Source organism: Pan troglodytes, chromosome 18 (genome assembly GCF_028858775.2).
Source record: "Pan troglodytes isolate AG18354 chromosome 18, NHGRI_mPanTro3-v2.0_pri, whole genome shotgun sequence".
Taxonomy (NCBI): Eukaryota; Metazoa; Chordata; class Mammalia; order Primates; family Hominidae; genus Pan; species Pan troglodytes.
This window is the reverse complement of record NC_072416.2, coordinates 54,454,972-54,479,974: the sequence shown is the minus strand read 5'-3', so window position 1 is coordinate 54,479,974 and position 25,003 is coordinate 54,454,972. Positions and strand designations below refer to the sequence as shown.

The 25,003-nt window shown below is 41.0% G+C and overlaps 3 protein-coding genes across 6 annotated transcripts in view; 2 read left to right on the top strand and 1 right to left on the bottom strand.

Annotated features, from left to right (window-relative positions):
- Positions 1–4,094, top strand: part of BBS2 (Bardet-Biedl syndrome 2) — a 50,875-nt gene extending 46,781 nt beyond the window's left edge. For both annotated transcript variants that reach the window (XR_008540039.2, XR_010152347.1), the window contains exon 18: positions 3,804–4,094. The gene's annotated coding sequence lies outside the window, so the exon portion shown is untranslated. The remainder of the gene's footprint in view (positions 1–3,803) is intronic.
- OGFOD1 (2-oxoglutarate and iron dependent oxygenase domain containing 1) overlaps positions 1–23,121 on the bottom strand; it is a 26,206-nt gene extending 3,085 nt beyond the window's left edge. Inside the window, exons 1-10 of one of the 2 annotated variants that reach the window (XM_001135958.8) lie at positions 22,716–23,121; positions 21,067–21,212; positions 15,845–15,891; positions 11,802–11,902; positions 8,214–8,330; positions 7,518–7,609; positions 7,192–7,320; positions 6,465–6,578; positions 4,406–4,485; positions 3,708–4,012 (exon numbers count right to left, since the gene is read on the bottom strand). In XM_001135958.8, coding sequence (XP_001135958.1) covers positions 3,708–4,012; positions 4,406–4,485; positions 6,465–6,578; positions 7,192–7,320; positions 7,518–7,609; positions 8,214–8,330; positions 11,802–11,902; positions 15,845–15,891; positions 21,067–21,212; positions 22,716–22,869 — 1,285 coding nt within the window. In that variant the 5' untranslated portion in view covers positions 22,870–23,121. Of the gene's footprint in view, positions 1–3,707; positions 4,013–4,405; positions 4,486–6,464; positions 6,579–7,191; positions 7,321–7,517; positions 7,610–8,213; positions 8,331–11,801; positions 11,903–15,844; positions 15,892–21,066; positions 21,213–21,929 lie in introns of both variants that reach the window. The other variant, XM_009430845.5, reaches the window with a different exon arrangement.
- Positions 23,060–25,003, top strand: part of NUDT21 (nudix hydrolase 21) — a 22,287-nt gene continuing 20,343 nt past the window's right edge. The window contains exon 1 of one of the 2 annotated variants that reach the window (XM_510978.7): positions 23,060–23,395. In XM_510978.7, the coding sequence (XP_510978.2) occupies positions 23,280–23,395 (116 nt within the window). In that variant the 5' untranslated portion in view covers positions 23,060–23,279. Of the gene's footprint in view, positions 23,396–23,934; positions 24,190–25,003 lie in introns of those variants that run through there. The other variant, XM_063797139.1, reaches the window with a different exon arrangement.

Genomic DNA, 25,003 nt, shown 5'->3' with positions numbered 1-25,003 from the left:
CTTGAACCCGGGTGGCAGAGGTTGTGGTAAGCCGAGATTGTGCCATTGCACTCCAGCCTGGGCAACAAGAGTGAAACTCCATCTCAAAAAAAAAAAAAAAAAAGTTGAATTTTGATTTCTCTCTATAATAATAAATTTCAGATGGAAAAGAAGTCTAGTTGCAAAAAAATAAAAAATACAACATGAATATTATTTTATCTAACCTTAGAGATTTCTCAGCATGTTACTACCTAAAGTAGAAACCAGGAAAGGCAAAGATAGACCTGATTACTAAAATATTTTATAAAATTTAAACCATGCTGAACAAAATTAAAAAATGAACTATTACAATCTGTTAAACAGAAGGTTAATACTCCTCTGAGGCAGGCAGATCACCTGAGGTCAGGAGTTCAAGACCAGCCTGGCCAATATGGCAAAACCCTGTTTCTACTAAAAATATGAAAATATTAGCTGAGCATGGTGGCGTGTGCCTGTAATCCCAGCTACTTAGGAGGCTGAGGCATGAGAATCGCTTGAACCTGGGAGGCAGAGGTTGCAGTGAGCTGAGATCACACCACTGTACTCCAGCCTGGGTGACAGAGCGAGAGTCCACCTCAAAAAAAAAAAAAGGAGGTTAATACTCCTATATGTAAGTTTTTAAAATTAACTAATAAAATGACAAAAAGCCCAAAGGAAAAATACACTGAGGTAATGACAGGCAACTCATGAAAAAAAAAATCAAGTAACCAATAGGAAAAAATATACAACCACGCACCATTAGTCGATGATAGGCGAATGCCATTTTCACCTAAAGAATAAGCAAGTTGGAAAAGAAAATATAACAGTTTGCTAGGAAGAATGAAAACATCATCATGTACAATGCTGGTGGGAGTGCAGACTGACACAAGTTTTGGGGAGGCAATTTGGCAACTGCCTTAAAATTTTGAGCAGTCTTTGATGTATCTGTACTTCTGAGAAGCATTCTGAAGACACAATGGATGTGTCGTTTATTTATGACAGTGAAGAACTGGAAAAAGTCTAAATGCTCAACACAGGACTGGTTAAGGTCATCTGATCCAATAGATTGCAAGCATTAAAAATTATACTAGAGAACAGTGTTTTTCAAAACTTAATTGTGGCATACATTCTTGAAATAAAAGCTTCTAGAAATGCAATGTTGGAAAGCAGATACATGTAAAACTGCTTTGGTGGCCAGGCGTGGTGGCTCACTCCTGTAATCCCAGCACTTTGGGAGGCCAGGGTGGGCGGATCATGAGGTCAAGAGATGGAGACCATCCTGGCTAACACGGTGAAACCCCGTCTCTACTAAAAATACAAAACATTAGCTGGGCGTGGTGGCATGCGCCTGTAGTCCCAGCTACTCGGGAGGCTGAGGCAGGAGAATCGCTTGAACCCGGAAGGCGGAGGTAGCAGTGAGCCGAGATCATGCCACTGCACTCCAGCCTGGCAACAGAGCGAGACTCTGTCTCCAAACCAAACCAAAACAAAACAAAAAAAGCAAAACTGCTTTGGTGGAAGGTTTCCTAAGTGAGGAGGGTGTGCAAACCTGTTCTATTGTTATAAAGGATGTAAAAGGATCAGAAAGAGGTTTATGAAATATTAAGTGGAAAAAATACAGAACAATATATATGGTATAATCTCATTAAAAATACATGTGTAAAAATATACCCCCCGTATGTGTATACATGTATATGTCTACATAGCAAAAAAACAGTGGAAGGATATATTCCAAATGCTAATATGGCCACTTGTAGATTATTATTTTCCTTTTTCTTGTTTTCTTAACATTCTGAAATTGACGTATTTTTATTTTTTAAAATCATCTTCAAGTTATCAGGTCTGTAATGTTATCTCACTAGATGTGCCCTAGCTATGCCAATGTTTAGCACTGCTATCATATGCCCAGCAATTTGATAGCTTTTGCCAAGCTTTATAGCTTTTCTTCAAGATGGTAAACTTCGTCAACAGTGACTTTTCTCTTTCACTTTTGTATTCCCCACTCTGCTTTCACCCAAGGCCCCCTGTATACAGTAGGTGCTCAACAATGGAATAAAGCATCTTTTGGCTGCCCATATAGATTTTATCCTAAGTTGCAGGTTCCCGTAAAAATGAAACCAAAAAAGGAATAGAACTGGACAAGTTTTGGCCAGGTGTGATTGGTCACGCTTGTAATCACTGCACTTTGGGAGGACAAGGTAGGAGGATTACTTGAGCCTAGGGGTTTGAGACCAGCCTGGGCAACATGGCAAGATCCCATCTTTACAAAAAAAAAAAATCAAGAAAATTAGTTGGGTGTGGTGGCATATGCCTGTGATCCCAGCTACTTGGGATACTGAGGCAGGAGGATCGCTTGAGCCTAGGAGGTCAAGGCTGCAGTGAGCTGTGATTGCACCACTGCACTCCAGCCTGGGTGACAGTGCAAGACCGTGTCTCAAAACAAACAAACAAACAAACAGAAGTGGATAAGTTTTTTAAAAAATCCCTTTGAGACAGACTCCATGGATACTGACTCTGGTTCCTCTTAGGGTCTGGGCATAAATGCCAGTATCAATTAACATGGAAAACTAATCTTTCAAAGAAAGGCTACCCTGTGTATTAAGATAGCACAGAAAAAGCCACCTGGGTCTGGTTTTACTAAATATCTGCAGTGGCCAAAGTGACTGTTCAGTTAGTTTTGGAAGGCCACAGAATGAGTTATGTTGCTTTCAGTTAGCATCTCAAACCACTGATTTTGTTTCCACAAGTATCCACCCCTTGTCTTTGCTCTCCTAACTGCACAGGGTTCTCAAGAAATTTGAGTGGAAGCAGGGAATGGTAAACTGGGTGACAGATGTTCTCACTGACATAGTAATAAGTGCTGAAACATCTAAGCTGAATTTGTTGCTACTTTTTAATGGTGCCAATATTTTCACAGGAGTGTTACCTCTTAAATTTCTTGTATTTCTCTCTTCTCCATCTTGTTGGCAGATGACTAAACTTCTACTTGTAATAATTTCCTTCTACTTGTTTGTCCAAATTCAAGCAATGTTCTTAGGCTGTTATATTCAGATCTGAGCTTAAATGGCGCTCCTCAGAGAGACTTTTCTAGATCATCTATTCGCCTAAGAGGCTACTCAGTCATTTCTTTTTTTTTCTTTGAGATGTAGTCTCGCTCTGTTGCCCAGGCTGGAGTGCAATGGTGCAATCTCGACTCACTGCAACCTCCTCCTCCCCGGTTCAAGTGATTCTTCTGCCTCAGCCTCCTGAGTAGCTTGGATTACAGGCGTTCACCACCATGCCTGGCAAATTTTTTTTTTTTTTTGTATTTTTAGTAGAGACGGGGTTTCGCCATGTTGGTCAGGCTGGTCTCGAACTCCTGGCCTCAGGTGATCAGACTGCCTCTGCCTCCAAAAGTGCTGGGATTATAGGTGTAAGCCACCGCACCTGGCCTACTCAGTCATTTCTTGTCATATAACCCTATTACAATGTTTTGCATAGCACTTATCATTACTTGACGTTTTCTTGTTGTTTGTGTATACATTTAATCTCTGTCTTCTTCTACTAGAATGTAAGCTCCCAAAGACCAGAGACCTTGTCTGTTTTGTCCTTCAGTTCCTGAAATAGGGCTTAGGGCACAGTAGATGCTCAATAAATGTTTGTTGAATGAATACATGTTTGAATGGTGAATGGTTAATGGTAAGTAAGGACAAATCCTAACAACAGCTTACCTTTCTTTGTTTCATTTTCCTCTGGCTCTGGGTCTGTCTGCTCACTGCTCTGTTGGCTGTTGTTGCTGATGGCCGTCTGATTATTCTCTGGCTCAGGAGGATTATGGCTAGTCCCTTCTTCAGTGATATCAGCGGTTTCTGCCTCTTTTTTATCATTCATCTCATCTTCTTCCGAAGGGGCCAAGAAATGAAGCTTCAGGCCTGTGAAGTTGGAGAGCAGCAAGAATAGTGCCTCAGAGCGAAATAACTTCATGCACTCCTTCAATATCTCAGGAAGCGTACTCTCCTCAGCTTTCTCATAAAACCTGAAAAACAGCAACGTCAAGTTGTTCATCAAAGCCACAGATGTAAAATGACTCATAGAATAAAAGCTGATCATTAGCTTTGTACCTCTCTTCCTAAATCTTGGCACAGCTTACTAAGGCACAAGTTATTACAATAGTGAGATTTTGTTAGGACATCCTGCTACTGGATGTCCCTGAGAACAAAACATCATTAGGGCAAGTGTCCTATTATTGGGTGTGAGCCTTGGTGCATGATTGTATATTTTTTCCTGTTGGTTATTTGATTTTCTTTCATGAACTGCCTGTCATCACCTCAGTCTATTTTTCCTTTAGGCTTTTTGTCATTTTACTAGTTATAAAAAAATGTTATAGGTGCTGAATGTAGAAGCAAATATCTCAGATGACGGGTTCTACCTTTTGTTAGGGGGACCTCGGCTGCTCCATTCCACATCTCCATGCTCCAAGGCCTCACAGACTTTCGTGAATTTCTCAGGCTAGAAAATGAGCAAATAAAGAAGCATTCAGCAGATCTCCCTATTACCCCACACTGGTTTGGCAGGTACAGCAGCTCTGCCAAACATCAATCTGGCTGATTCCTAAAAGGTGCAGTTGACTCTCATTCCTTTTTTTTTTTTTTTTTGAGACGGAGTTTCACTCTTGTTGCCCAGGCTGGAGTGCAATGGCGTGATCTCGGCCCATCACAACCTCCACCTCCTGGGTTCAAACGATTCTCCTGCCTCAGCCTCCCAAGTAGCTGGGATTACAGGCATGCACCACCATGCCTGGCTAATTTTGTATTTTTAGTAGAGATGGGGTTTCTCCATGTTGGCTGGTCTCGAACTCCCGACCCTCAGGTGATCTGTCCACCTTGGATTCCCAAAGGGTTGAGATTACAGACGTCAGCCACTGCGCCTGGCCGACTCTCACTCCTTTCATACAAGATCCCCTACTCCTCCTGTGGTAAAGCCAGGGTGAAGACTGGATACATCATTGGCCTGCTTTAGCCAAGAGACCTGAGTGCCATTGTGGCTCATTCTCTTAAGTAGTTATATACCTTACGTCAATCTGTTCAACCTCCCAAACTGCTGCATTTATAAAATGAGGATCATAATACAGACCATAATACAACTCACAAGATGTTTTGAGGATAAAAAATTAAACTGCATTACAATCAAGGTCATTACCATGACAATCTCTGTATAACAATTCCGATTCTCTAGGCCCCTAATTTAATAACCATTCTAAATTCAAAAAGTTAGGTACGACACAGGAAGCTGGTTAATCCATTGAAATATTCTCCACAAGAGGCTTTCCATTTATTTGTTTAATGCAGTTTCCCAAGCAGTCCTATCAGTTATAAATGCATGAAAAAGGAAAGATCCCATAGGATGGTTTAGGTAAACTGAATTGAATAGGGTATTCAGTTTATTTACTATAATACTTCTCAAAACCTTAATATGCTAATGTCAGCTATAAAACTGCTAGAGAGAGACAGGATGTAGAGTCTCTCAACCTTTTTTCATGGAGGAATAGCTCTTGGGACCATGGCTCCATGGGACCCACAGTCAACTGTAAAGTGCCATGCCAGCAAAAGTTATCTTATTGGCCTTCACAACAACTCTATGAGAAAGACAAGGCAGGTATGAATCCCAGTTTAACTGAAGACAAAATAAATACCCAGAGTGATTTAGTGATCTGCCCAGGTTAGTAAAACCACAGAGCCAGGGCATGAGAATAAGTTTTCTGTTTTTTTTTTTTTTTTTTTTGAGACGGAGTCTCGCTCCGTCACCCAGGCTGGAGTGCAATGGCGCAATCTCAGCTCACTGCAACCTCTGCATCCCAGGTTCAAGTGATTCTCCTGTCTCAGCCTCCCGAGTAGCTGGGATTACAGGTGCATGCCACCATGCCTGGCTAATTTTTGTTATTTTTTCTAGTAGAGATGGGGTTTCACAATGTTGGCCAGGCTGGTCTTGAACTCCTGACCTCAGATTATCTGCCCACCTCGGCCTCCCAAAGTGCTGGGATTACAGGCATGAGCCACTGTGCCTGGCCAGTCTTCTGATTTCTAATCTCTTTCCACTATAACAAGCTACCTCATCACTGTCAAATGTTCATCAACAGATACTGATCTATTAGTAATCTATTTTTAAAAGTAATAAGAAGCACCATATTTGTTAGATGAATAGAAAGGTAACTACACACAACTCCTTTTCAGGGTGGAAGCTTCTCTGTGTGTGTGTGTTTAAGACTCTAGAGAACTGGGGAATATCCAAGGGATTCTTAACCCACTAAGCATACCGCTGATACTAATGTTAGTGTTATCATCATTTCTATGTTTCATTTGAAGAAGGGAATGACAAAAACATTCTAATCAGGAACAAAACAAAAACTCCCCAGTGATGCCTATTCACCCATTTGGGAAGCAAAATTGCATGCCAAACAAAATATTCAGAACAACATACGCTAAGCTTACCTTAAGAAACTCCTTCAGGAGAATTTCAGAACTTTCTTCAAACTCTTCTTGAATTTGAACTTGGTAATCCATGTCCAGATAAGTAGGGTTGATCCAATCATACAAAATCTCATGCTTACGAAGAGGCAGCAGATGCAAAATGTGAGTTAATAATTCCTATTGCTTTTGCTCTTACATCATTTCACACTAATAAAATACATGCAAATCCTCATTTTATAAGTTTCTCCTATTAAAGTACTGGAAAACTCTGCTTGAGAAAGACACTCTCAAAAGTTTACTTAAGAAAAGTGTAGGCCGGGTGCAGTGGCTCACACCTGTAATCCCAGCACTTTGGGAGGCCAAGGTGGGTGGATCATTTGAGGTCAGGAGTTCGAGATCAGCCTGGCCAACATGGTGAAACCCTTTCTCTACTAAAAATATGAAAATTAGCCAGGTGTGGTGGTGGGCACCTGTAAGCCCAGCTACTCAGGAGGTTGAGGCAGGAGAATCGCTTGAACCCAGGAGGTGGAGGTTGTAGTGAGCCAAGATCGCACCACTGCACTCCAGCCTGGGCGACGGAGCAAGACTCTGTCTCAAAAAAAAAAAAAAAGGAAGAAAAAAAAAAAGAAAAGTGGAAAGGGGCAAGCTCAAGGTCCAGTTTCATTAAATGGAACAGCTAATTTTAAAATCAGAGAAACAAACGATATGCTATAGCTCCTAAGATAAGGATATCAGCAATTCTTCTTACATCTTGTGGGATGTGAGGGCTCCGAGGTACGGGGGGTTCAAAGTAGTTGGGAGGCCGAGTCAACGATGGACCATGAAACCAGCCACTTATAGACAAACGTGACTTTTCTTCAGACAGGACTTCAGACACCTGAAAGGAGAAGCCCAGCAGCACATCAACACAAAGAATAGGGGGATTACCGCCAATGCACATTAATTTCAGGGTCCTCCATGCTAAGCATTAAAACAACATCAGATAACAAGTCTAACAGGAAGCTGTCATGTTTGGATAATGGGTGATTAAAAAACATAATCCTTGGTACTCTATTTGTGGCTTACAATCTTTACCTGGTGAAAGGACACAGGAGATACTTCAAAGAAAACCAGTTTGTTCCACGAAGGGATAAGAGACTTGACAATCTGCTTCGGCTGAAAGTGTTCTGCACCAGGAAAGAACACATCAATAAATTATCATTAACCACTTCCAGCCTGCCTCATTTTACTCTTGACAATTTCCAAACTTCTGAGGGCATCTAGATGTGCCCTTCAGACCCTGAAATACCGCCCTTTCCATCTGCTTCACTCATACTTGCGAGTTTGACTACATGGCATCTGTTCTTACTACACCATCCATCTATTATTGAGAAGGGCTGGAATAAGTTCTCAAAGTTTCCTGGAGTCAACTTCTGGTGCTAGACATTCAAAAAAACCTAGACTTTGTCAAATGGACTGGTCCTGGCAGATTCATAGCCACAGGCAGCCTTATATGCACTCCACCCTTCCACAGTCAGTATTCAGAAGCTTGGTCTGACTATTTCTCATCTTAAATGGATTCTAATTGATCTCTGGAGTCATTTTTAAGTCCAACTTAAAGAGGTGGTTGTCAGGGCTGGCATTTATTCCTCTTGAGGTAGTTACTATAATAAATAGCTTCCACTTCGAGGAGTACAGACATTGTATACAAAAACATGATACTGAATCGACTCAGCTTTAACTGAGAAGTGGCCACTGGTGGTGAAGTGCATGCATTTATACTTATCTTACCATCAATGCTGTACAGGTCCAGGGTACCACCCAGGCTCCTGTCCCAGGGAGGAACCAGGTACAGGATGAAGGCAATCCGGCGCCCTTCCAGCTCATCATCATGGCACAGCAGGGCATCTGCAATAGTTTAATGGACACCTTAGATCCCTGCAGATAGTGACCAGCTGACACCTGACTCTGCATTTAATATCAGTCCGTTTGACATTCAACTGTAATGTCAGCTCCAGCTTTAAATGTCCTCCAGCTTTAAAATGACACTTATTTCTCCTCTTTTATAAGTAAACAAATAAGTCAATATAGAAAACTCTAAAAATAAAGAGCACATAACTAGATAGGCCCAGATATAATCGCTAACAATATTTTTACATATCATCTTCCAGTATTTTTCCTACATATATGTATTTACTTAAAAAAAAATAGCATCCGACAGTGGCTATTTGTGGCCTGCTTTTTAAATTACATGGCAAGTATCTTTCCCTATCAATATACACACTTGGTATCACTTTTAATGGCTGTAGTTATTCTACTATATGGATTATGAACTTACCTCCTTCCACCCTTAATAGATTTTCTATTTGTTAAGTTGTTTCTATTTCTTGGCTACTATAAAGACTAATTTAATGAACATTATTGTACATGGATCTTTTGCACTTGTTGTCCTGGGGCTAGCAAGATAGGCATCTGTGCAGGCTGAGAGGGAGGGAAGGCTATGGTGAACTGCAACCAATTACACATGGAGGGATTGTTTCAATAAATACATTGAAGATAATGGAAGCCAGGTTTCTCACTGTTTAAGAAGAGAGTTACAAATATGGAAATGCAGAAATCTAGAATGAACCCTGTGGTGTTCAATTGGAACTTGAGGAATCAATGGGAATTCAGTTTCCTATATCTATAGTTTTATATATCTATATATAGAAATACAGGCCGGGCACGGTGGCTCACGCCTGTAATCCCAGCACTTTGGGAGGCCAAGGCAGGCAGATCATCTGTGGTTAGGGGTTGGAGACCAGCCTGGCCAACATGGCAAAACCCCATCTCTACTAAAAATACAAAAATTAGCAGGGCATGGTGGTGCACGCCTGTAATCCCAGCTACTCAGGAGGCTGAGGTAGGAGAATCGCTTGAACCCAGGAGGCAGAGGTTGCAGTGAGCCAAGATCGCACCACTGTATTCCAGCCTGGGCAACAGAGTGAGAGACAGTCTTAAAAAAAAAAAAAAAAAAAGAAATACATTCCAAATGTAAATGTATGTGTGTGCATCCACATGTGTATATACATGTATACAGATATTCACCACCTCTTCAAACTGAAAGGGTCTGGGAGCAGTGACACCCTAATAGCAAAGACACTTAAGAGTCCAGATCTTGATTGTTAAGTATCTTTCTTCACTAAAAGGAACCAGGATTCTCTGGAAGAATGGCCAACTCCAGGTCATTCTAGGACGTTGGCATGGAAAATACAAAGATAAGCTTGGAAAATCTTGTTTTGCAGAAAGTAGGAAAAAAAAAAGAATGATGGGGACATAGCAAAAGAATGCAGAAGTCAGTTTGACGGGGTTCTCCTTGGTAAACCAGGGACAGTATGAGCATCAATATAATGATAGTAACTGGTAACAGCTCATTACACAAACAGCAATCCATAAATCCATACCAATATAAACGAATGAATAAATAAATCAGGAGAAAGGTCTTCTCTAGAGTGGAATGACAATAAATGTAGAGAAATGATTGTGTTATAAAATCACCATCTGGCAACCTTCATGGTAATAATTTAGCAAGAAACATCAGAGAATGCTAAAATAAGCACATCGAACTTTGATGAGAAATGGGATATTTACATAATCTTAAAGTATCTCCCCACAAAATATATACTGATAGGGAAAAAGAACAGTGGAAAAACCTGATGTCAGCCACCACATTAATCAAGTGATCCAAGTTAATATCACTAATAATGTGACACATTGAAACCATGCACCACCTGATACAGTGAAAAGAATACAGGATTAATTTCTGTAATCCTGCCAAAAATATATGGCCTGAATCTAATCATGAGAAAACATCAGACAATCCCAAACTGAAGAAAATTTTCCAAAATAACTCATCTTTACATCTTCAAAAGCATAAAGATCATGAAAGTCCAGGAAAGATGGAGGGGCTGTTCTAGATTGAGGGAGGCTGAAGAGACAATATTATAACTAAATGCAACATGCAATCCTGGACTGGGTCCTTTTGCTATAAAGGACCAAATAATGAAACCTGAATGGAGCCTGAGGATTAGATAATCCATTGATGTGGAATAAGGCATCAACGTAAATTTCCTGATTCTGATGGTTTATGATTATCATGTAGGAGAATGTCCTTGTAGAAATTACTGAAGTATTCAGGGGTCATAGAACATCATGCCAACAACTTACTCTCAAGTAAAATAGGAAAAAATAAATTATTTGTACTATGCTTGCCACTTTTCTGCAAGTTTGAAATTACTTCAAAGTAAAAAAAAAAAAAATTCTGGTATGGTGACTCACACCTGTAATCCCACTATTTTGGGAGGCAAAGGCAGGCGGATCACTTGAGGTCAGGAGTTTGAGACCAGCCTAGCCAACTGGCGAAACTCCATCTCTACTAAAAATACAAAAATTAGCCAGGCATTGTGGCATATGCCTGTAATCCCAGATACTCAGGAGGCTGAGGCAGAAGAATCACTTGAACCCAGGAGGCGGAGGATGCAGTGGGCCGAGGTCACGCCACTGCATTCCAGCCTGGACAACAGAGGGAGACTCCGTCTCAAAATGAACCAACGAACCAACAAACCAAAAAAAAAAAAAAAAAAAAAAAAACCCAAAAAAGAAATGACATGGCAGTAAATGAAGATACATGATATGGCTTTTCCTATGTATCACCAAGTCATCCTCTAAAAGTTGTGAGCCATCTATACTTTCAGGACAGTGTATGAGAGTACACTCAAAGAATTATTTTATTTAGTAAAATTTAAAAAAGAAAAAACCTTTTCCTTCTGGGTGAAAAACCAAGCTTATATCCAAAAAGACCACTTATATGCTCAGAAAGAGAAATGGAAGGATGCACCCCAAACTGGTGACAATAGGTACCTCTGAAGAGAAGAGGGAGCAGGGAGAAGGTGAAGAAGGCTATCATGGTTTACACCATATACCTGCAATATTGTTTGATTTTTTTTCCTTTAAGAATGCATTCACTTATTGCCTTCAAAATAAAAAAGAGAAGGGAGAATGGCATTGAAGGAGATGGTTGTTCCTTAGGAAGTCTAAGAATAGAGTTTATATATCACTCTGAATTTCTTGATATTGTATGTACAGTTGGTGTGTATGTATGTTATGGGGATTTTGCTGAAAATATGGTCAGTAGCTTTCATCATATTCTGAAAGACAACCACTGCTTATGCCTTTCAATAAGGTGGGTATTTCTGTCTATGAACTGGGTCTTTATCAGGAAGATCCGGATGCTTTGCAGGGACATTCAGTCGAGTGTTTTGGTACACAGATTCCATCTCTCCATTAATGTTGAGTTAAAGCCTTTATATCTTACAGACACCAGGCCTTTATCTTCCTTACCAGTGAATTCATATTTAGCACAGGACATGTCAATGGTTGATTCCAGGTCAATTTTAGAAATATCAGAAAGCCAGGACCGGAAATCTTCAAACAGAATTTTCCTAGAAATGTAAACAAAAGATAACTTGTTATGCCACAGTGTGGGATCTAGGTCACAACTGTTTGGATCTAGGCCACAACTTTTCTTTCCTGGAGATCACATTGTATTCAAGAGATCCATTCTCAGATCTCATTTGAGACATTCTGAGAAATGTTTCTCAGTTCAAATTTGCATAGTTTAGGTCTAATGTTCCCAGAAAAATAAATGTAAGTCTCTACCTACATTATATTTGTTATTTTTTGTTCTAATGGTTCATGTTTTCTCAGTATTTTCTTTCTCCTAAATTTAAAGTATGCCCTGTCATGGCAGCAGTTTGGCCTTTGTCATAACAACTCATCACACCAGTGGTCTAGTCCAAGTTACTGATTTTCAGACAAGTTTTTCAGCACTAAAATGGAAAGCTCAACTGTTTATCTTTTCTTTTCTTTCTTTTTTTTTTTTTGAGATAGAGTCTTGCTCTGTTGCCCAGGTTGGTTGGGGTACAGCAGTGTGATCTCGGCTCATTGCAACCTCTGCATCCTGGGTTCAAGTGATTCTCCTGCCTCAGTCTCCCGAGTAGCTGGGACTACAGGCATGCACCAGCACGCCCGGCTAATTTTTATATTTTTAGTAGAGATGGGGTTTTGCCATGTTGGCCAGGCTGGTCTCCAACTCCTGACCTCAAGTGATCCGCCCGCCTCGGCCTCCAGTGCTGGGATTATAGGCATAAGCCACAGCACCTGGCCTCAACTGTTTTTCTTTACACACTTTACTTCACTTCCAATGCCAAATGTGTGGGCTTATCCCCCCACACTGACCAATTCTCTGACACCAGCTGAGTGTCTTAAAATTCAATTCAATTCTGACACTATCTACCAGGCATTAATAAAGGTTAAGGGCTTAGTCCCATGAGACTGCCCCCAGTGTGCCCTCTCCCCCAACCCCACTTCAGATACTGATTACAAGTTCAAGTTGTGACCCATATGCTTCTAACCAAACAGTTATAAACTGGAGGTTCACACTACTGCCTCCTTGGGTTTGATAATTTACTAGAATAGCTCACGGAACTCAGAAGAAGTTTGTTTACTAGATTACCAGTTTATTATAAAAGGACAGAACTGAGAAACAGCCAGACGGAAGGGATGTATAGGGTGAGGTATGGGGAAGGGGTGTGGAGCTTCCACACCACGTCCTCCCCAGGTACACCACCCTCCCAGCACTTCCATGGGAGTTCATCAATCCTGAACTCCTTTGGTTAGGGTTTTTGATGGAGGCTTCATTATGAAGGAATCATTGATTAAGTGATTGGCTATTGGTGATTAACTCAACCTCCAGCCTCTCTTCCCTTGCAGGAGGTCAGAGAGGTCTGTGCCAGGAATAGAGACCAAGACCAAATATACATTTATTATAAATCACAAGCACTAATACTGGTACTGCCATTTAATGAACACTTGGGTGGCACTGTTTTAGAAGATTAAAACAACTTTAAATGGCAATAATGATGAGTGTTGAATTAAATGCATAATAATGAGTGAAATCCTTCATAGAAGTTCTGATGCTAACAGGATACCAGTAGAAGATGGTGAACGTTTCCATTTACCAGCTAAACTGGCTCTCCATGTAGAAATCTCTTAACACAGTTTATAACTCACTCAGCCAATCAACTTTGAAATTATGAATTATTACTAACCTTGAGGAATTAAAAACATTTTAAAAAGATTTACATTAGTTCAAGTTACGCTTACAAAGATACTTAATATTTTTTTGGATCATCCTACTCCAAATGCACATTACTCAAATTCCCATAAAATAGAACTGTCCTGTTTATAACTAAGTATCAAATCTCCAGGTTGATCTCTAAGATTTCATTACCAAATACCTTTTTATGTTATATACTATCAAAACCAAAAAATTCCATTATCAGCTGCGAACAAGCTTAAAGAACATTCCATAAAATAATTGTGCTCAGTCAGTCCACTCAGAGGTGCCATGTAACTTTTAAAGGCAGAGCTGGAAATTATATAAAATGGGTCAGGATAGCAAACTGCTGAACCAGGCTTCAGATAATGTGAGTGATAAATATTTCTTCAAAGTCTTGATACTCTAAGCAACTAATAGTCTTAAATCCTTTACTGGTAACATTAGCTTTCACAAATTCCAGAAAAAGCTCTTCTATTCATTCTATGAAAGTGTCACAAGGACAGGCTTATTTTGTCATTGTTAGCATTTGTTAATTGTATTCATGAAGGAACTCACAGAATCCAAGTGGGAAATAAAAAGATCAGCTCTCTGTAACGATTACGGAGTTGCAGCTTGCTCACCATCTGGCTGTAAGCCTTTGGTGTGGAATGTAACTCAGTTCCACATGAAATGCTTAGCAGAGGGGTGTTGTGAACTAAGGAGATAATGCCTTAATTCATGATAATCTTTCTTTAGGGGGAAAAAAGTCTAAGTAAATATGAAACATAATGCATTACAATTAACACACAAGCAATACTTCAGGATTTAGAAGAAATTCTGCAAGCTGCCTATAATACATGGAAGTACTGCAGAGAAAAAATATAATGAGAATAAATAATTTATACCATATAGGTGAAAAACAGCTATTACAAAGCAACATCTATTCATTATAGAAACTAGGAAAAAAATCCCATGTAAGTAAAAAACTATTTAAAAAAATCTGTATTCCTACTAGCAAGAGTTAAATACTCTATTTTTCCAAATCTTTTACTTTATACACACAGACATCCAAATGTAGGTGTGTGTATCTCTTTTTAAAATAAGATCACGTGATGTGAATCCATTGGTCAGAAAAAACAACAAAGCATCAAATTGTGTGTATTTTTTTTTCTCTTGACAAAAATGTGTTAAGTATCATTATTTCATATATCACTAAGAAAAAAATGCTGTCAATTAAAGTAGGACACAAAAGTGATTGTGTGAGACACTAGATCCCAGAGGTGTTAAAATGTTAAAAGTTTCTTAGAATTGAGAACATAGATAACTACCACATTCATGTGTCAAAACTCATGTATATCATATTTAATGGTTGTATAGTTTCCACTTTATGTTTTGTACTATTATGTTTAAATCTCCATGGGCGATCAAATTTGTATAAATTTTTCAATATTATAAACAATATTACAATAAATAATCTTGTATGGAATCTTTGAGCATATCCTTATTTTCTCAGGATAACTTCTTTTTTTTTTTTTTTGAGATGGAGTCTCGCTGTTGTCGCCCAGGCTGGAGTGCAACGGGCTCGATCTCGGCTCACCCCAACATCCACCTCCCCGGTTCAAGCGATTCTCCTGCCTCAGCCTCCCGAGTAGCTGGGATTACAGGCATGTGCCACCGCGCCCAGCTAATTTTGTATTTTTAGTAGAGACAGGGTTTCTCCATGTTGGTCAGGCTGGTCTTGAACTCCTGACCTCAGGTGATCCACCCGCCTCAGCCTCCCAAAGGGCTGGGATTACAGGCGTGAGCCACCACGCCGGGCCCCCAGGATAAATTCTTATAAGTGAAACTGTTCTACAAAAAGATATGCATACTTTTAAGGGTTCTGATACATCTTTCAAAACCATCTTTGAAGAAAGACTGCAGCAGTGTATAAAGTTATCTATCTATATCTGTCAACACTAGGGTTTTTATTTTTAATATTTACCAACCTAACATGTGAAAAATGGTATCTCCAGTGTTAACTTCTGTTTCCTTGATTACTAACAAGATTGAGCATTTTATCACTGAGAACTTGGGCCTTGGAATCAGACAGACTTAGGTTTGTATGCTAGCTCCCTTAATTTTAAGCTATGCAAACTCAATTTCTCGGTCTCTTTCCTCCTCTACAAAGTGGGTTAACAATGTCAACAAGAATTATATGACATACACAATGTTGTAACATTTAAAGCACTTACTACTCTGCCTGGCACATATTAGCACCCAACAAATATGATTACTTGTTTACCTTAAAGTGGAGATGTGAGGCTCTCTTCTCTTCTTCAAATCATCAGACTTGATCATGAAAAGAGAGAAAAAAAAAGGGATTTCCTTCACATAAGAGACACACAAAGGAGAGCAGTTTAGTGAGTGTTCTGGTCCTAGCATTGTCATTAAGAGCCCAGACTCTGAAGCCAGGCTGCTTAGGTTTAATACAGGGCCCCTCCATTGGATGGGTCTGTGACTTGACAAGTTATTACCCTCTGTGCTTTATTCATTAAACAAATACTTAAGTCGTTATTATAGTCTAGTTTCCATGCCCACTGAAGGAGACAGACAACAGACACAAAAAGCAGATTAGTATAAAGATGGTGAGAAGTGCATAAAGGAAAAAAAGAAACCCAGGGAAAGAATGGGGAGTGCTAAGCCTGGGGAGTGGTTTGCAATTATAAACAGGTTGGCCAAGGTAGACTTCAGGGAGGTGATACAAAGACTTGAAGGAGGCTGGGAAGTGTGGCAAGGCAGTATCAAGGCACAAAGCATTCAAGGTCCTGAGCATGAAGCGCGCCTGGCCTATTTCAGCTATTGCAAGAGCAGAGAGGGAGAGGGAGGGCAGTAGGAGATGAGGCCAAAAAGGTAATAGTGGGGCCGGGCACGGTGGCTCACACCTGTAATTCCAGAACTTTGGGAGGCCGAGGCGGGCGGATCATGAGGTCAGGAGTTCGAGACCAGCCTGACCAACATGGTGAAACCCCGTCTCTACTAAAAATACAAAAATTAGCCAGGTGTGGTGGTGCATGCCTGCAATTCCAGCTACTCGGGAGGCTGAGGCAGGAGAATCATTTTAACCTGGAGGCGGAGGTTGCAGTGAGCCGAGATCTCGCCATTGCACTCCAGCCTGGGCAACAAGAGCAAAACTCCGTCTAAACAAACAAACAAACAAACAAAAAACTAATAGGTGACTTAAAGCCATTTTAAGTATTTTGGCTTTGACTTAAAGAAATGAGAAGATTTCTGAAGCAAAAAAAAGAAAAAAAAAGTCATTGGAGTTTTTGAGAACATTTTTTAAGATAATATCCACATAACACAATTATCCACATAATTTCAATTTCTTGAAAGTGTATAATTCATTGGATTTTAGTATATTCACAATGTTGGGCGATCATCAGCATTTCCTAATTTCAGAACTTTTTAACACTCCAAATAGAAACCCTTGTGCCAATTTTGTTAGTCATTCCCTCTTCTCTCCTCCCCCCAGCTCCTCGCAACCACTTGCCTATTCTGGACATTACACATAAATGGAATCATAATATGTAGCCTTTTGCATCTGACTTCTTTCACTTAGCCTAATGTTTTCAAGGTTCATCCATGTTGTGGTAGTATCAGTACGTCATTCCTTTTAATGGCTGAGTTGTATTCCATTCTATGGGTATACCACATTTTGTTTATTCATTAAATTGTTTCCACTTTTTGGCAATTATAAAGCTGCTATGAACATTTGTGCACAAGTTTTTATGTGAACATATTTTTACATATTTTTAATTATCTTGGGTCTATTTACATTTTAAAAGAGTACAATGACTTCAGTGACTGTCTAAGCAGGTGACAGTAGAAGGGAAAATGGTTGATACACTAATAGAATAATCCCAGGGAGACACAGATAGCTTGAACCAGGTGTTGGCCTTTGGCAGTGGAAGTAGTAAGAAGTGGGCTTCTCTGGATATACAGTGGTATGTCATTTACACTCTGAGAAATTTATTGTTAGGTGATTTCATTGTTGTTTCAGCATCATCGAGTGCATTTACATAAATCTAGATGGTAGAACTTACTATATACCTAGGCTATATGGTATAGCCTATTGTTTCCAGGCTACGAACAACCTGGCATTTTACTCTATTGAATACTATAGGCAATACAATAGGAAGTATTTGTGTATCTAAACATATCTAAATATAGAAAAGGTACAGTAAAAATAGGTGTTACTTTATGGGACCACTATTGTATCTGTTGCTGACAGAAAATATCATGTGGCGATTGCCTGTATTTTGAAGGTAGAGATAGCAGAGTTTCATGATGGACGGGATATAAGGGGAGAGAGGAATCAAGGATGACCTCCTTTTTGGCCTGAGCCCTAGGAAAGATCAAGCTGATATTAACTGTGATGGGGAAAACTGCAGGTGGAGCAGATTTAGAGGGAGAAGACCAGAAGTTTAGTTTTGAACTTAAGTGTCAGAAACTCATTAGACATCAAAGAGGAGGCAAAGCCATGAGACCCAATAGAAGCCTGTGTACCTAGGGAAGGAGGCCAAGCATTAGGATGCAGAATACTCTATCATTAAGAAGTCAGGTGGAAGAGGAAAACCTAGCAAAGGAAGCTGATAAGAAATAGCCACTGAGGAAGAAGAGAAACCAAGAGAGCATGGTAACCTGAAAGTAAAGTGAAAAAAAAGTCTCCAGGAGGAAGGAGTGATATAGCAGGTCAAATGCTGCTGATGAGACAAGGAAGAACTGAAAACTGATTATCGGATTTAGTAATGTGGAGGTTATGGGTGATCTTTGCAAGTGTAGTTTCAGTGCAGTAGTACAAGCGAAAGCCTGATTAAAATGGGCTTACCAGAGACTGACAGGAGAGGAAATGGACACAGTGCAGACAACTCTTATAAGAATAAAATTCTGCTGTCAAGAGAAGCACAGCAATGGGATGGTAGCTGAAGGGAAACTTAGGTCAAGAACTTTGTTTTTTTCTTATGAAAAGAACAGTTTTTTTTTCTTTTTGTTATGTTGAAGGGAATGATCCAGAGAGAAAGAAAAACTAATGTAGTTTCCTCAACTGTGAAACAGGTATAGTAATGGGATTGTTTTGAGGATTTAATGAATAAATATAAACCACTTAGCATGGCATAAAGTATGCACTCAATAATGCTTGCTTTAAAAAATACAGAATACTGGGCAAGTCCTAATGACAGAGTTGGTTATGGGAGTTGGAAGATGTCAGAGACCCAATTATCAAGTCAATTCATACCACAAGCAAAGAAAAGAGCATGGATGAGGATTAAAGGAGCAGGAGAATGAAACCAGATTTTACATCTACTGTCTTAGGGTGAAGAGTTCCTGTCCAAAAGGGATCAACAGTAAAAATTATTCACAGTAGAGTTTCACCAAACTTCCATGTGGATCCAAAGTAATGGCAGCTCCTTTTTTTTTTTCAATCACCCAAGGCTCTTTTTATTATTTTGCCTTATATCTTCCAGTTTTGTTTTTTTTTTTTGAGGTGGAGTCTCACTTTGTCACCCAGGCTGGAGTACAGTGGCGCGATCTCAGCTCACTGCAACCTCCACCACCTGGGTTCAAGTGATTCTCCTGCCTCAGCCTTCCGAGTAGCTGGGATTATAGGCGCGTGCCACCACGCCTGGCTAATTTTTTGTATTTTTAGTAGAGACGGGGTTTCACTGTGTTAGCCAGGATGGTCTCCATCTCCTGACCTCGTGATCTGCCCGCCTCGGCCTCCCAAAGTGCTGGGATTACAGGCATGAGCCACTGTGCCCGGCCATCTTCCAGTATTTTTAATCTTCCAAATTGCATGAAGTAAAAATTATTGTGATGTTTCAATTTTAATAATCAGATGCATATGGCCCCAAATCAACAAGAGGCCAAGGGTGCGATAATCACAACAGCAGGTAACTGCGGTTTTTAATTAACCTGTGCAACCTTACCATGGAAAGCAGTTTAGTTTTCAGCTTTCTGAATTATTAAGAGTCATATCTTTCATGTATTTACCCTGGTTAATTCAGTCATGTGTATAAGGTCCAAAGACAGAAAGATCTGGGGAAGGTCAGGATACAACCATCTGACCAATCAGCTCTAGTGTAAAAGAATAAGAGAGAGAAATTCGTTATTTACTCTCTTATCCCAGATAAAATAAAATGGGAAAATGCAAAAAAAAAAAAAAAAATTATTCTTCATCTTTTTCATCTTTCTTTTTTTTTTTCCCCCAATTTGAAGCACAGATGTCCCTGAGGTTTACAAAGGATTTCTAAGAGTGATATCCTCCATGTACTGAAAGATATACCCCCAAACTGGGGAAACCAATGACCTGTATTTCTATACCTAGACTAGGCTGTGTCTTCCAGAGTAGAAAAACCAAACTTAAAAAAAAAAAAAAGAGATAGTCTTTTCTGCCCAATTAAACTGTCCACCAAAAAAAAAAAAAAGAACGGATTTAACGCTTTGCCCTACTGCAATGTAGAGCATACTGTAATACAGCAAGTCACCTGAAACAAAAACATGAACTCAAAACTCTATTTTATTTTGAGATGGTATTTTGCTCTTGTGGCCCAGGTTGGAGTGCAATGATGTGATCTTGGCTCACTGTAACCTCCACCTCCCGGGTTCAAGTGATTCTCCTGCCTCAGCCTCCCAAGTAGCTGGGATTACAGGTACATGCCACCACACCCAGAAAATTTTTATATTTTTAGTAGAGATGGGTTTTCACCATGTTGGCCAGGCTGGTCTCGAACTCCTGACCTCAGGCGATCTACCCGCCTTGGCCTCCCAAAGTTCTGCGATTACAGGCATGAGCCACCACACCTGGCCCGAACTCAAGATTTTAAATGGTAATTGTCTCCCAACGTACAACTCTCTTCATCATCATACCACTTACCCACATGTACTTAACCCCTTTGTTTATAACATACTTACTCATCGGCTTAATTTGTTTCTTCACTATCTCTATCACCATCACATTCACCCTTATTATTACTTCTGGCCTGAGCAACTGGAAAGATCACGTTGCTATTAACTGTGATGGGGAAAACTACAGGTGGAGCAAATTTAGAGAAGACCAAGAATTCAGTTTTAGACTTAAGTGTCAGACACTTACTAGACATCCAAGAGGAGGCAAAGCCATGAGACCCATAGAAACCTGTGTACCTAGGGAAGACATTATCACTCTCTCCATCCTGCAGATGAAGAAACTGAGAAGTCTTTGAGAGTACAGAGCTTTCACTTTGAACACTAGATTTTAAAGTCTTACAGGGCAGGCACTGTCTAAGGCTTCCATATAATTATAGCACTTAACACATAGTTAACACTCAGTAAGCTTGGTTAAATGAAGGCATGCTCTTAACAATGTCAATGCAAGGACTGTTCAAGGCAAACCCACCCTAAAACCTCAAGTCTAAAGGTATTCAATGATTTCATAGACAGTGAATTTCCAAGCTGGAAGAGTTAATGTGGCAGGGGAATAAATACCTGCTGGAACTTATATAAATCATTATACTTCTCATGGAAGTCCAAGTTCATCAGTTCCTTCTGAAGCCCTTCTAAGAAGTCTTGGCTTTGGATGAAGTTTGGGATCACACAGTGAAGAAAAGGGTCCATGTCCATGACAATGACTTCTGTTGGAAGAAAAACATTATCTATGGCTTTTTTCCTTTTGTATTTTTGACATCCAAGTAACATAGCAGAGCTAATACAAAAGGGGATGGTCATGAATTTTGGGGAACCTATTACTTAAAGTCTAAGATTTGGGGAAAAAATCATAAGCTCTGACCTTTCTTCTTTACCCATTAAATACTACTTTTAAAGATACCATGCTTACAACTCCAGTCCTTGAGATGAGTGATGGGTGATGTCACTAAATCAAGGTTCCTACTCTTTTTTTTATGTGTTTCAATGATTACATATTGAATTGAATGTATTTTAGATTTTTAATTCATTTCCCTCAAACTTTGGGTAGCACATTAAATGAGAGTAGCAATACTGGTCGGCAGTTTCCCTGCTTTTGCTTTTCCCAAGTTACTGTCAGAGGCATTCACTACTTACTGTACTTAAAAAAAAAATCAGTTCAGTTCAGGCATAACCACCTCTAATTCCTTGATTTCTACCCCAACATTTACCCACTGCTTCCGGCTGGCTAGATCACCATTCTGTAATCATCGGCACCATCTATCTACCAGGTGCCAGGCCCATTATCTCATTCAATCTTTTTAACAGCTCTGAGGGAGACATTATCACTCTCCCCATCCTACAGATGAAGAAACTGAGAGTACAGAGCCTGCACTTAAACACTAAGCTATCGTTTTCTATAGGCATCCAGCCTACCCAGGACTCACCTCTTCAAAGCACTTGACAACGGAAAGAAAAATTACGGCAAACTCTAGAAGGGGATGCCTGGCGCATGAAGCAGAGCTCTGAACACCTAAGGTGATATTTAAAGCTGAGGCTGGAATTGTTCAACGTAGGCTCCTTTCCTTGGTCAAAGCGCGTTTATTTTCATACATCATGGAGTCAAACTACAGGCGCGTAGAGACGAGTACACTAGGGAGCCAAGCTGGCAGCTCACGACAAATGCCCTGGCTAGACTCTCCTGGGACAGCTGAGCAATGCCCTTGCAGGAGAAATGACATCAGCCACTCCTGTATTTGTCCACATGTGTAGTATTGGGCCTTACTCAGGGAAACATTTACTGAATCCTGCAAGCATTAGTGTGTCGCTCCCATTCACCGACTTTCCGAGGTAAATATTATGAACTATCCCATTTTACTTAGGAAGCAACTGAAGTTTAATAAGGTTAATTCCATTGCCTGGCGACGCCCAATCAGGGGAGAGGATTCTAACTCAGTAATCTGTGACTCCAGAATGCAACTATCTCTTGCATACCCTCTGCTTCCCAAAACTCTCCGGCCTCCATTTCTCCCTCTTCTCACGTTTCTAAATTGAAACCGAATTTGGAGTGAAAGGGAGCAGCAGCCGAGGCAGGAGGGTAGGAGGTGGCCAAAGTCCTCTAAGAGCCTCTTCCCTTGCGGCCCCGCTGCCCAGGGCTGGGCGCGAGTCCCAGGGCTTTTTCAGAGGTCCCTAGACCTCTGCGTGGCGGCCACTCCCTGAGAGCACCCGGTTACCGTGACTGAACGGCGTCCTGCGGCTCCAGGCCTCAGCCACCTGCTTTTTCAAGGTTTCTTCCGTAACAGCGTCCGAAAACTCCGCCATCACCTCCTTCTTTCCCTTTTTTCCCACCCGGGCTGCGCCGGGCTCCGCTGGCCGCTTCCCATTCATCTCTTCCCAAGGCACAGAACCACGCCACACAGATCAAGACGCTACTTTCCTGAGGGGACTGCAACTCCCGGCATGTCCCCTTTACCGTGTTTCCCGGCCCTACCCAATGGGAAGCACCAAAGTAAGAGAAGGCGGAACCTATACCCGGTTTACCAATGGGAGCTCCAGCTATTGCAACCATCCCACCAGCAATTGGCCCACTGGAGCTCGGTCTGGCAGGCCACCGCCCCTCTACTTCCTGCCGCCAGAGGCTCCGGGTTCACTTCCGGCGTGCCTACGCCTCCTCTTGTGCTGTCCTGTTAATGGCGGGCAGTAGGCGCTGAGGGGATTGCAGATAACCGCTTCCCGCACGGGGAAAGTCTACCCTGCCTGCCACTTTCTGCTCGCCGTCAGCGCCGGAGCTCGCCAGCATGTCTGTGGTACCGCCCAATCGCTCGCAGACCGGCTGGCCCCGGGGGGTCACTCAGTTCGGCAACAAGTACATCCAGCAGACGAAGCCCCTCACCCTGGAGCGCACCATCAACCTGTAAGTGCGCCGCGGCCTTGGCGGGCATTTCTCTCGTGAAAGCTCCTATAGACTCTCCGACGCGCCCCCGGCTTTTCGGCGCGCTTCACGCCTCTGCACCTCCCCGCCTCCAACTCCCGCTGGCGGATGCGCGCCTTCCTCCCTGCTTCAGGCCCCTTTCTCATCCTCCAGCCTCCAGGGTTAGAGTCCTTTTCTGAAAGGAAGGCTTGTTCCCATCCTATGTATTCGGTCATAACGCGGAAAAACGGAGTTTGCTTTTAACTCATCCTTTCCCCACCTCTCCAGAGGTAACCGACTTCAAAATGTGTGTTTTTTTAATCCTTCCAGTGAATTGTTTATGCTTTCGCATCACGTATATGGTATTGCTTTGTGAGTGTTGATGTGATACGAATGGTATAACCTAGTATCATTTTTGCAGATTTCACTCTGACAGTAAGCTTTCGAGATCTAGCTGTAATGCCTAGGTCTAGTTTTCTTCCTTTTAGGTGCCACTTAATACTTCAGTTTATGAATACAACACATTTTATTCATGTGCTCAGGGCTGTCTGCGCTGCCCCATGCCTTATGCCTTCGCGTCGTCTGATGTCTCAATGCCGGCATCCCAGGCACCACAAGTAGGCCCCTCCTTGGGAGTAAGGATGCTGCTGTGGTTGGGCTTTCAGACTGGAGGGAACCAGAATGTTTGTACCAGAAAACCCATTGTGGGCTGTGTTTTATTTTCAACACCTTTCTGTTTCAACACTTCAAACCATTGCTTTTCAAGGTCATTCTCGGAAGCAGACTCGCTGTAGCAGGTAATTGGCGTTTGGGGTGTCTTAATCAAGAAATTGTCAGTAATGCTTTTTAAAATCGTTTCTGAGGATTTGTTTTCGAGGCAACGCGGTGCCTCCATTTTATGCCAGGATGGAGGAAAGTGGCCAGTTTATGCCAGTCAGGGTACAAGTGCAAGGATTTGGTGGTATTGATGTTTTCGTAAGGCAGTTTAGGTGTTTCTCTGTTTTATATTAAAATAAACGGACATTCTCTCCCCGTCCCCCAACCAAAAGTGATTTGAAGTTGAAAAGATGGTTAACGTTGTTTTATTTTGCAAAACGTGTTGGCTTGGAAATTTAGATAATGGAAATGCTGGGTTTATAAAATCTGGAATTAGTTGATAGTTGTGTGTATAAAAGTCCTCAGGAGTGGCGGCTCACGACTGTACTCCCAGCACCTTGGGAGGCTGAGGTGGGAGGATCACTTGAGGCCAGGAGTTGGAGATCAGTCTGGGCAACGTAGGCTGTCTCTACAAAAATTTTTTTAAAAATTAAGAAAAAATCCATCAAATGGTAAAGGCAAATGTTATCCTTTTTAAAAGTGTGAAAGCACAGCTTCTGGATTACTTTCGGTGGTTATTAGAACTAAAACCCACAGTCTTTTCTTGTTTTGTCTTGATTACTGAATTAATTTGCATCCAACCATTTTGTAGAATTGGCAAAATAGTTAGCTTTCAGTAAGATATTTTAATCTTCGCTCTATTAAAATTATGGGTTGATTTCCAGTACATTTCCTCTCCTGTGTAAATACAAATATTCAGAAATAATCATTGTGTTGTGAACTTAAGTTCACCTG